This window comes from Rana temporaria, chromosome 13 (assembly GCF_905171775.1).
Source record: "Rana temporaria chromosome 13, aRanTem1.1, whole genome shotgun sequence".
Taxonomy (NCBI): Eukaryota; Metazoa; Chordata; class Amphibia; order Anura; family Ranidae; genus Rana; species Rana temporaria.
The window spans coordinates 21,041,026-21,054,433 of NC_053501.1; the positions used below are offsets into that span (position 1 = coordinate 21,041,026).

The window sequence follows — 13,408 nt, forward strand, 5'->3', positions numbered from 1 at the left end:
TTTGTGCCGACGTCATCAGCGCATGCACACTGAAGAAACGGCTCATTCTATGCATTAAGATAAAAAAACCTTCTGTGTGCGGCAATCCCCCTCAGCCCCCCTAATACTTACCTGAGCCCCATCTAGATCCAGTGATATTGCAGCAGTGCCTCGGCTGCCCGGAACTCCCCTCCTCATTGGCTGAGACAGCAGTATGGCACCATTGGCTCCTGCTGCTGTCAATCAAAGTTAGTCAGCCAATGAGGGGAGAGAGGGTGCTGGGCCAGGCCGCGGCTCCATGTCTGAATGGACACAGGGAGCTGTGGCTCGGCTCGGGTGCCCCCATAGCAAGCTGCTTGCTGTAGGGGTACTCATCAGGAGGGAGGGGATCAGGAGCACCAAAGAGGGACCCGAGAAGAGGAAGATCTGGACTGCTCTGTGCAAAACCACTGTACAGAGCAGGTAAGTATAACATGTTTGTTATTTTTAATGGAAAAAAAAATGAGACTTTAGTATCACTTTAAGGATTTAAGCTGTAATTAAATTAAAAATCTTTTTATTTTTTATTTTGCATGTGGTACAGAAGGGTTAGACCTTCTGTTAAGTTTGTATTGCTGTTGGTGTCCCTGCTGAGGAGATTTACCATCTCTGTTTGTCCATTGTCTCTGGTACAGAAAGTTGTCACAGGAACAGGGGGAAATCTTCTAATGGGGACACCGGTTTTGGTGAAAACTGTCTACAAAATAGATATGTCAACTCACATTGGAGAGATCTCACTTTGAACTTCTTGCTTTGTATTTAGGACAGCATGTAATAAAAAGTTTTGACTTTACATACCCTTTAAAAAATAAAAGATGCTAGTTTTTCCATTGCTGATTACTTTGCAAAGGCAATATTAATGTGTGTATATACTAAACAGAGGCTTCTGTAGTTGTCCGAAGTTCCCTTTTATAATCTTCCCTTGTCATCAAGACCGTCTTAAATAACCACCTCGTGTCCATGTTTCTCTTGCCTTTTTATCAAAGTCTAGGAGTATAATCATAAATAATGAATATGGAGATAAGAGAATCTGGGAAATCAATTTACTGAAAAATATTTGCATATTTTATTAAAAGAAACTGTGAATAAATCCCTCAACAGGGTGGAATAATTCATGATTTGATTTGATTTGTATACATTAGACCCATGAGGGAAAATGAGGAAACTGAGTCATTTCTATAAAGCTCATTCTATTCATGAGTTGGCTTTTTTATTAATCAATATAGGAGGTACGGGGTTAACTTTGAGACTTGGTGATATATTTGCGCTGGAGGTGTGATGATTACTGAGTGTCTCGTGTAGTACCATAAATGAGAAACACAGCAAATCTCTGTGTGGGCCTATACTGAGCAGCTTTAATACATATTGATTTAAAGGCCAACTTTGAGCTAATTTGTTTTTCAAAAATGTCTCCCCTTCCTTACAGGTGTAAAAATAGTCGGAAAAAAGCCACTTAGTCTGCAATAATCACCTTAGTTTCAGGGTTCTATTCTGCAGTGCTGCCTTTTTGCTGCAAGATGTCCTCAGTCTACCGGGTTAAATGATGACCAATGTCATATTCTGAGTACAGGGTGTTGTGGGCCTGCCCTCTGAAGAAGAGTGATCCTGGCACCAGGGGCGTTGCTAGGTGCCAAGCCGGCACCGGGGGGGGGGGGTGCGCGCGGTCGGTGGAGTGGCGCGGTGCAGGGTGACCTACCTGACACACGTACCCTGACCTACGTGAGTGTGTGTGTCAGTACACACACACTGACATAACCTGTCTACACTGACCAGTGACCTGTCTATACTGACCAGTGACCTGTCTACACTGACCAGTGACCTGTCTACACTGACCAGTGACCTGTCTACACTGACCAGTGACCTGTCTACACTGACCAGTGACTTGTCTACACTGACTTCAGACACTGACCAGTGACCTCACTACACTGACTTCAGACAATGACCAGTGACCTGACTACACTGACCAGTGACCTGACTACCCTGACCCAGTGACCTGACTACACTGACCTGTGACCTGACTACACTGACCTGTGACCTGACTACAGTGACCTGTCCTGACTACACTGACCTGATTACACTGACCAGTGACCTGTCTACACTGACTTCAGACACTGACTAGACTGACTTCAGACACTGACCAGTGACCTGACCACTGACCTGACTACACTGACCAGTGACCTGACTACCCTGACCAGTGACCTGACTACCCTGACCAGTGACCTGACTACACTGACCAGTGACCTGACTACACTGACCTGTGACCTGACCTGTCCTGACTACACTGACCTGTCCTGACTACACTGACCTGTCCTGACTACACTGACCTGTTGATTACTATTGATTACTTTACATCTATTGGCAGCATCGTGATACTTTGTTCAAGAATACGATTGTATTTTGATTGAACAAATTGTGAGATTACACGATGTAAGCAGAAATGTGATCACTATTGTACGATCACAAATTAGGATTGTATCTTTACCATTGATCGATTGCCTCTTGTGTGGCTTTTTGATCTATATTGATATTATCTATCTATAGATAAATTGTTCCCATTTGAATTTTTTTTTTATAAATATGTGAACAGTTATTGAAGTGTGTATGGCCACCATAAATCATAACATTAAAAAAAAAATCATGACAATGCCAGCTGGGTATAGGATTGTAATTATTTGAAAGCGAACAAATCAGTTTAGCCAAGTGTGTGTATGGGGGTTCTCTTACCTGCCAGGCAGGCTGTAGTATCGATCCATGTGAGGAGCTGTCCAGCACTCAGTTCTCCCAGGTGGTTGGAGTGTCAGGGGTAGACAGTGTGGCACATCTAGACCTCCCCCATCTCATATCCAGAGCCAGCTGTGCCCTCTCGGTGGGCTGCCCCTGCACTGGCCCTTCCATCAGTTGTGTCTCCAGGGAGCAGCATGCGACTCAGTGCGACAAACTTCTGCAACAGGTGCCTGGGTGCCAGGAGCGAAATCCTGGATCTGGATGCTGGGAGGGAAGTCCTGGATATGGGAGCAGCAGCAAGTCAAAAGTCTCAGAACCCAGCGGGGATGTCGCATTGCGCGCCGGGCGGCATTGTAATTCCCGCCTTCTAAGCTTGCGGCGCCTATGATGGATGTCACACGTCCCGCGGTCCCGGATTGGACCAGTGGGACGTCCATCACGCTACAGGCTCCAGAAGGCGGGACCTGCTCTGTCAGCGGCGGCGCTCGGAAAAAAATGGTCCCTGCTCGGCGGCACTTGGGGCTAGTAATTGTATACGTCATGGCCGGGACTCGGGGCTTTTCGGCGACCCATTCGGGGCTCCAGCCTCCCCAGCCCACCCCTAACAATGCCCCTGCCTGGCACAGCTTAAAAGGAACCTATTTAGAAAATAAAAAACAAACCTTGGGGGGCGTGGCTTGGCACGCAATGGAGACGGCAGCTTAATCCGGGAGCTCCGTCGTACCCACAGCCTAAAGCTCGTCTCTCTGCACAGCTTGACTGCAGGATGCACAGGAGATCATACGGTACTCCACACACGAGATCCCGCCGCTCTTCGGCCACCCCAAAAGGGAGAGATATCGCCGATATCTTTAAAACCCAGGCCTCTGCTCGAGACAACGCAGCGAGGCCCAAGATGGCGCCGCCACTCACCGAGGAGGACTTCAGCGAGGACTCCCAATCCGCCATCGAGGACTCGGGTAAGGGCTACTCACGCAACCATAGGCCCCTTACCTACGAGGACATGACCGGAATAGCTGCGGACATCAAGTCCACGTTTTCAGCAGCCATTACTGACTTGAAGTCAAACCTCATGGTCCTCAATGGGAAGGTGGAAATGGCGGAGGCAGAGGGAAGACGCAGGGATGGGGAGATACGCAGATTGGAGAAGGTCTCCCATTCATATGCTGAGCATTTTATTGACATTAATAGGCATCTGGAAGACCTTGACAATAGGGGAAGAAGGTGTAATATAAGGGTGCGGGGGATCCCCGAATCAGTTGAGGCTGATCAAGTACCGCTGGCCCTACAGAGAGTTTTCAACGGCCTACTGGAGAGGCCAGAGGACACCGCTATAGATTTTGTACGCGCTCATAGGGCGCTCAGAGCTAAGGGCCCTGATAACCAGCCACCACGTGACATTATCTGTTGCCTTCAGAGTTTTGCTCTGAAGGAGGACATTATGAGAAAAGCGCGCAGAAATGAACGGATAATTCACAATGGTGAAACGATAATGCTCTTTCAAGATCTATCCCAGATCACTCTGAAAAATTGCAGAGCGCTACGCCCTCTTCTCGACAAGCTCAGGGAGAAAGACTTGCATTACACGTGGAGGTTTCCATTTGCTCTCATGGTGAATTACAACGGCAAACAACTTATTTTACGCTCCCCTTCAGATCTTCCTGATTTTTGCGCTGCCTTGCAACTAGACCTCATTGACCTCCCTGAATGGTACCAGGAATTCCGCCTGACCCCCATGGAAAGGAGCCCCCTGGCATCCCCGCTGACTTCCCCCGACAACCGGTTCTCCAAGAAGCTGAAGACCTCTCGCAGAGGTGGATCCGTGGCTGGATCATTAACAGGCACCCCTAACAACAATCCCCGGTCATCCAGGGCTCTGGAGGAATACTGAACAAAAGATGCTGCTACATGATAGATCCTGGCTGCCCCCATGACACGACACCCGTGATTTGTCTCAACCGAAGTCTTTGAGATGCTCTGTTCGGCATGATTTTGCGGTGTGGTGAGATCACCCCCCCCCCCTCTCTTCCAATATGTACGGGACAAGGAAACCCAAGTTGCTATAAACTAACATCCCCTGACATTACGCCATCGGCCCCCTTGGACCTTGGGTTCTTGGGGTGGGTTGATGTGGGAGGGGAGGGGGTTATGGAGGTCTTGCCCCCATGAACATACAGTGAATCTAAGCTGACCTTAAGGTGTTCGCTGTTTACGTTTCCCCAGGTTATGATATCACTGCCATGTTTGCTCTCTATGATTGGGTAATACGGGGTGTCTAGGGGTGGGAGGTAAGAACTGATCTGAGACTGCCTGAGCAATATCACCCATGAATACCTCACCATCCCTGTAGGGTATGCCAGGACTAGGTGTTGTTTTTTTTTTTTTTTTTTCCCCTGCCTTTTTCTTTTTATTATTATGTTCTGTTACGTTGATGCTCCCTTCCCATAACTTGCTCCTGCTAGCTTTTCCTGCTAGATACCTGCTACCTTTCTACACTAGAATGTGCAGAGTTGACATATATGTTGCACTTATTTAAGAAGAAGATTTTATTTTCTGTTTTTTCTCATGGGCTGTGGGTCGACTACTCCGGTTCACAAGACATTTTTTTTTTTTACTAGTTTAATTTCCAGTCTTGTGGCGACCTCAGCCTTCCCCTAACTGCCTTGACACCCCCCACATAGTGCGTTGGGAGGGACCCCCAGGGGTTCATCGCAACACACTACTTGATATCCTTGAAACCATATTAGGTCTATAGGAAGATTACCTACCCTCTTTGCATCTTTCATATCGCTAACAATCTTTAACTCCACTCTTACCCTCCCCCCCTTCCCCTCCCTTCTCCTCCCTCCTCCTCCATCTTCCCCTGTCTCTCCCCTGTGTGCGGCTCCAGTCCTGTTGTCTCCCTGCTTTATCTGATGCCCAGTCTCAACCCTAGTGAGGCGCACAGATATTTGACAAAATTTACTGCTTTGAAGCTAACGCTTGTTTTTTTCCTGATTAGTTCAGTGCTCGATCTCTACCTCCTGCAGCAACCTTCCATCTCTCTCTGCATCAACAAGATGGCATACTCATCTCTCGGCCAGAACCCTACGGTGATCTCTCACAATGTGAGAGGACTGAACACCCCTGAAAAACGGACAACCCTCCTGAGGGAGCTCAGGAAAGGTAAGCCGAAATTTGTTTTCCTACAGGAAACACATTTTAAAACCGCTCAGGTGCCGAGGCTCACTGACTCCTACTTCCCTGAGGCGTATCACGCCACGAATAGCCTAGCAAAAACAAAGGGCGTTTCCATACTGATCAGTAAACATGCTTCCTTTGACATTACCGACAGACTCCTAGACCCGGAGGGAAGATTTATCTTTCTGAAGGGGACATGTAATGGGGTACCTCTCACGTTGGCCAACGTGTATTTCCCTAATTCCTCTCATCTTACATTCTGCAGAAACGCACTATCTATGCTCCAGGGTTTTGGCTCTGGGTGTATAATCTTAGGTGGAGATTTCAATATACCATTGAACCCTCTAGCAGACACCTCGACAGGCAAATCCTCCATTACATATAGGATACTTAAAAGTATTAAGTCCATGTTGGGGTCTATGCAACTGATAGACTCCTGGCGCTTTACCCACCCCGAAGGAAAGGACTATACGTTTTACTCTGTTCCCCACAATCGCCATGCCAGAATAGATTATATTTTTACAACTCAGAGAGATCTTCATCTGGTAACAGGGGCACACATAGGCATCCAGACTATATCAGACCATGCCCCAACCTCACTGTCCCTCAATCTACACAAGCCGCCTCCTAAATCCAACTCTTGGAGACTTAACTCGTCCCTGTTGACAGACACACTATTGCTCCCTGACATTACCATCTTTCTAAAAGAATTCTTTGAACGTAATAACACCCCGGGCATGGACCCCCTGACTATCTGGGAAGCCCATAAATGTACAGTAAGGGGGGAACTCATTAGAATGGGGTCACAACGCAAACGAGAAAGGGAAAAAACCATCAAACTCCTTTCAGATAAGATTCATAACCTTGAGACGCTTCACAAACAGTCCCTTTCGGAAAGGTCAGCAAGCACATTACTGAACGCTAGGAAGGACCTTCAACAGCTCCTTGACTCTAAAGCTAAACGCCTTCTGTTCTTTAAAAAGAAGGTATATTACGAGCACGGCGACAAGTCAGGCAGTTTTTTGGCTAGGGCCTTGAAAGACGCCAGTTCAGCACACAACATTATGGGTATAAGGAATAAATCAGGTTCCCTAGATGTGACCACTGACAAAATAGCCCAACATTTTCACGAATTTTATTCTAACCTATATAACCTTCCTGCTCAAGGAAATCCTGTCAACCCCTTTAAAACTAGAAGTCAGGAGATTAGAGATTACCTGACAGAATCCGGGCTCCCCTCCCTACCGGAGGACGTAGTCTGTCAACTAGAATTGCCTATAGAAAACTCAGAATTGCAGTCAGTTATTAAAGATCTCAAAACTGGGAAAAGTCCAGGCCCAGACGGCTTTACTTCCATTTATTATAAAACCTTTACAGAAATCCTTGTCGACCCCCTGAGAAAGGCCCTAAATTCGTTGGCATCCCCCAGGGACGTGCCCCCTACATTCCTCTCAGCCCACGTAGCTGTCATGCCAAAACCCAATAAAGATCCCGAAAGCTGTGCTAGCTATAGGCCGATTTCACTCCTTAACCTAGACGTTAAGTTGTTGGCAAAAATTCTGGCCAATAGACTACGTCCCCTTCTACATGATATCATAGGCCCGAGCCAAGCTGGCTTCATGCCGGGCATGGAGTCCAGGGACAATGTCATTAAGGCACTCAATTTAATATATGCGGCACGCACCCAGAAAATCGAAGGCCTTCTCCTGTCCACCGACGCGGAGAAGGCCTTCGATAGGATCGCCTGGGATTACATGATGGACACCTGTCAGCACATAGGTCTGGGGTTCCACATGAGATCCTGGATAGCCGCTCTGTACAAAAACCCTTCAGCCCGAATCAAGATTAACGGCTCCTTATCGGAAGCAGTCCAAATACATAATGGCACCAGGCAGGGATGCCCCCTCTCACCCCTCCTCTTCATCCTCTCCCTAGAACCTTTCATTAGAAGAATCATCGCCGAGAAAACGATACAAGGTTTCTCGTTGGCGAACAGGGAGTATAAGATCGCGGCATATGCCGACGATTTGCTCTTTTTCCTGACGGAGCCCCAGAAATCCCTACCATCTCTCATGCAGGAATTCACACTATTCGGCTACATGTCCAATTTTAAGATTAATTTTTCGAAATCGGAAGCACTAAACATAACCTTACCAGACCGATCTGTAGAGACACTCAAGACTATATGCCCCTTTAGATGGGAAACATCCGCCCTTAGGTATTTGGGAATATGGCTAACATCAGACATTTCCCAAATCTATACTCGCAATTTCCCCCCCCTTCTTACAGCAATTGACAGAGATCTAAAGTTGTGGAATGCCCGCAACTTCTCATGGTTCGGGAGGGCAGCTATTTGCAAAATGGTGATCCTGCCAAAACTTTTATACTTGTTCCGCAACCTACCGGTCAGGATTCCCCTACAATTCTTTAAACTGATCTCTGCAATACAACAAAGATTCATCTGGGCCCACAAACCCCCGAGAATTAAAGCCACACTACTGACACTTCCTAAACATAGGGGGGGAATGGGTACTCCCGATTTCAAAAACTATTATTTTGCGGCACACGTAACGAGGATAATAGATTGGCACTGCCACCGCAATCTTAAAGACTGGATACAAATTGAGGATGACCTTTGCCCCATTCCCTTACACTTCTCTCCCTGGATGCCATGGGCCAGCTATCCTACATCTCTAAAGACACACCCACTGTTGGGGACCACGTTGAGAGTTTTCCACAGGGTGGCCGGGAGAACGAACATATCAACCTCACTGAGCCCACTGACTCCCTTGTGGAACAACCCTGATTTCCCCCCGGGGATAGAGAACAGCTTTCTCCGCACCCCTGACACAGCTAGACCCATACTTGCCTTAGACTGTTTCCGAACCGGTCTGTTCCGGGATTTTGGGGACCTCAAGGTAGCCCTTAATAGATCTGGCCTCCCCTTGTGGACATACTTCCAAGTAAGGAGCTACCTGAACCATACGACTAGAAGACCAAATTTTAATAGGCAGCCCACGGAGTTGGAGTCGGTGTGCCTGGCAGGTGTACCTGTACAAAAATCTACCTCAATTGCATACGCTTGGCTCAGAGATCAACCGGTAAAGGGTGATGACAGATTCAGAGAGAGATGGTCGCAAGCTCTGGATATCCCGATTTCAGGGCCCCAGTGGAAGAGATCTTGCACCTTTGCACATAAATGCTCCCTGAGCACCAGAACACAAGAAACCGCCTACAAACTACTCACCCACTGGTACGCCACCCCGGTGAAGCTACACTCATGGTTCCCACAAACGCCTGACACGTGCTGGAGGTGCAATGCAGAAAGGGGTACCCTGATCCACATATGGTGGCAATGCCCGCTAATTGCTCCGTACTGGCAAACAGTATGCGACACTATCAGATTGATCACAGAAACTAGGCTCAAACTCGACGCCGCCTGCTGCCTTCTACACATTTCCAACATGTCCTTTCGGAGTTACAAAAACTCACTATCCAAACACCTCCTAAATGCGGCCAAGGCCCTTATACCCTTGTTTTGGAAATCGTCCCGGGTCCCCTCGGTACGGGAATGGCTGTCCAGAGTAAAAGAATTCTATGACATGGAAGAAACAATAGCCCAAGCATATGAACGCACCGAGAAGTTTTTCCACACCTGGTCACCTTGGGTTCAATTTAAATGCTCTGCAGATTATGATAGATTGGTAGCGGTGCCCTGATGACAGGGTCCGGGGCACCTCTGTGGACATGCTGTGATCGTTGGGCGCAGGCCTGGGGCTGCTACTTGTCTCACTTCCCTAATGTGTCCCCCACTCCCCTCCCTCCCCTCCTTCTTCTCGCTCCTTCTAACCCCTTTTTCTCCTTTCCTACTGAACTTTTACTTATAGAAATTTCATACAATACGACGAACTTATTCAGAATGTTAATTTTGAGGTTACATGATGTATATTTCATAGGGTACTATTGACACTATGCCTTTGATCCTCACTGATCGCCTTTTTCTTTCCCTTCTGAACAGACGCAATGAGGTACTGTACATGCATCAGACATTGCAATGTTTACTGGAATGTTTAAAGTTCTGTATTACGCTTATATTGGGAGCTGTGCCTCCCACTGTTGCTCGTCTAATTTATCTTTCAATAAACTGGATGTTATAAAAAAAAAAAAAAAAACCTTTACAACCCCTTTAAGGGGCAACTGGTCTGTAGGAGAAACATTCTGTGAGATCTTTGCCAGGTTTGAGGTGAAAAGATGGCCATAGATTATGCAAGTTTCCCAGAAATCATACCTGGAAGGGGCGCAGCAAAGTGCCAGGGGGTCATTGTCCCATAGGAACTCCATACGCGCTCTCAATAACATATGTAGGGAATACTTCAGTGAGGGCCAACAGTTGCCAAAATAATCACACTGGGCCATATTCTTAAATAAAGTAGGCGGGCGGCGCGTAAGCCATTTACACTCCGCCGCCCCAACCTACAGGAGCAAGTGCTGTATTCCCCAAACACTTGCTCCGTAGTTTGGGGCAGCGGAGTGTAATTGGCCCGGCGTATCCCCGCGTATATCCAAAGGGGCGGCTTCTATTTAAATTACGCGCCCCCGATTCTAACGAACTGCGCATGCGCCGGGCTTAAAATAGCCCAATGCGCATGCTCCAGTTCTCGGCGTAAAACGTCAATGACGCCGACGTGTGCGTCATTGACGTAAAGTCGTATTCAAGAACGACTTAGTAAAACGACGTACCCGACGGATAAACACGACGCGGACCCGACGCCATACTTAACATGGCCTACGTGGGACTGGCGTAAGGTTACCCCTCATATAGCAGGGGTAACCTTACGCCTACGCAAACGACGTAAGCGACGGTTACGCAACGCAAATTTGTTCGGGAATCGGCGTATCAGGCTCATTTGCATAAACAAATGAGACCTGAACGTAAACGCCACCTAGCGGCCGGCGGAGTAATTACATTTAAGATCCGACAGTGTAAGTGACTTACACATGTCAGATCTTCAGCGTATCTATGCGAAAATGATTCTAAGAATCACTCGCATAGATACACTGGCCAAAAAAGAGAGATACGATGGATTATCCTGAGATACTCCATCGTAACTTTACTCAGAATATGGCCCTCTGCAAATATGATGTCACGGCCACTCCACACAAAGTGTATTCAGTCACCATTACCACAAGTAATCCCTGGCTGTGCAAACGGTCATGAATAGCTACGGCTGCCAACAGCCTGTCATTGCAGTTTAATAGGCTCGGCGACTGCAGCTAACTACACAGGACTGTCAATCCCAGCTGCAGGAATCAGTAGATTCTTCATGCTTGAATTTACAGAGTAGCAAAATGCCCATGCACTTGTCATTATCCAATGGGGTTTTGCATTCCCATAGACTTGTACAGGAATTCAAAACCTGTTTGAGGCAAACAAAAACTTTCCAACATAAGCGCTAAAGGTTTGTATTTTCTCTCTAATACAGCAGCGCTGATCATTTGTGGAACCATGGAACCCATTATGTCGTTTTTTAATACACGAGTATCTCTTTCATCATGTTTACTAGTCCCCCGAAGAGAAAACCAAAAATACATAAAAATAAACATTTCTTCCCTAGAAGAGTCTCCAAAATCCATCTATCTTCTACAACACACTGGCCAGTGTATCCTAATCACTCCACAAAATAAAGTTTCATTGTGGCTTTGTTTCGGAGGAGTATTGTTAGTGTAGTCATAAGGACTATAATATCAATTGATGGTGAACATTGCCCACTTGTCCAAAAAAAAAAAAACTTGTAGGGTTAATAATGGCCTAGTGTCATATACTACACTTTATGTGTTGCATTAATTATAATCATTACGTGTATGCGAATGTCTAGTTATCTTTCTTAATGACATATTACAAAAAGGGGGCCTCTCAGCACATATCTATTATTTAATCAAAATTTAACATTCATTGGCACTTGCGCCCTACAAGGCTGTGTTTATTTTCTATTTGTACGGTAGAGTAGATCCTCCCGAAGAGAATGAGGGACCATGGTCCACGGCGGTGTGAATTACTGTCATAGCTTGTGACATCTGCAGCTATTAATATCCGAGACTGCTAATATATGTTATTATGCGATGCTGGCCTGTATACTTTGCTCTCCAGAGTAGCAATCCTTTCACAAATAAGCAACGGACTGACTTAATTGTACAAGGGCTGCTGTTTGAAAGAGTCTGTATGTGCTATCATTGAGATATTTGTTTTGTAGTTCAGACATAAATGCTAGGATTTTTATTGTAGTTCTGTTTCTTTTATCAAAGCTGTCCTTATACAACAAACATAGGGGCAAATGATTCGTTTCTAGGTTGGTAGTACCATAGAAAAAAAAAACCTTATGACCTCTATAAGTCACATTGGGCCAGATTCACAGAGAATTCCGTTACGCAGCGGCGGCGTAACGTATTCCATTTACGTTACACCGCCGCAAGTTTACAGCGTAAGTGCCTGATTCACAAAGCACTTACCTGTAAACTTGCGGCGGTGTAACGTAAATCCGCTCGGCGCAAGCCCGCCTAATTTAAATTAGGCGCGTTCCCGCGCCGAACGTACTGCGCATGCTCCGTCGGGAAAATTACCCGACGTGCATTGCGCTAAATGATGTCGCAAGGACGTCATTGCTTTCGACGTTAGCGTAAATGGCGTCCAGCGCCATTCATGGACGACTTACGCAAACGACGTGAAATTTCAAATTTCGATGCGGGAACGACGGCCATACTTAACATTGGCTAGTCCACCTAGAGGGCACCCTTAGTTTTGCGCCGCGTATCTCTACGGAAACGACGTACATTTAGAGCGACGGGCAAAGCGGACGTTCGTGAATCGGCGTAAGTAGTCATTTGCATATTCTACGCCGACCGCAATGGAATCGCCACCTAGCGGCCGGCCTAGAATTGCAGCCTAAGATCCGACGGTGTAAGTCAATTACACCTGTTGGATCTTAGGGCTATCTATGCGTAACCTGATTCTATGAATCAGGCGCATAGATACGACAATCGTATCTCAGAGATACAACGGCGTATCAGAAGATACGCCGTTGTATCTCTTTTGTGAATCTGCCCTATTGTCTGTAACCTGGGACAGGGCTGGGAGCAGGGGGGGCATTTTCCCCAAGGGCCAGTCCTAACAATATATGCTGGGCAGGTGGCCCTAAGTGAGCAAGCATCACTATTCAGGCATTGATCAAAGCGGGATCCACAGTCAAAGATATACAGTGGCCATTCTATAGCTACCTACGATCACCTCTGAGGTCTCATGTAGCTAAATGCCAAAAACGGAAAAGCAAGTAAATTTTGAAACCTTTGGAGAGACGTGTTAAAATAAACCATATCCTCTAGGAACACCTTTCTTTCCTTGAAGCATCATGGCCCAATTTACAATATATACTTTATTTAGCCCACTGGAATCTTTCCCTATCACAAATGGTCAACAGCGTTATGTCTGCTA

General features: G+C 46.7%; 1 protein-coding gene across 1 annotated transcript in view; it reads left to right on the forward strand.

Moving 5' to 3' along the window:
• The first annotated feature begins 5,801 nt into the window (after window positions 1-5,801).
• LOC120920856 overlaps window positions 5,802-13,408 on the forward strand; it is a 68,808-nt gene continuing 61,201 nt past the window's right edge. The window contains exon 1 of the mRNA XM_040333207.1: window positions 5,802-5,907. Within this exon, the coding sequence (XP_040189141.1) occupies window positions 5,802-5,907 (106 nt within the window). The remainder of the gene's footprint in view (window positions 5,908-13,408) is intronic.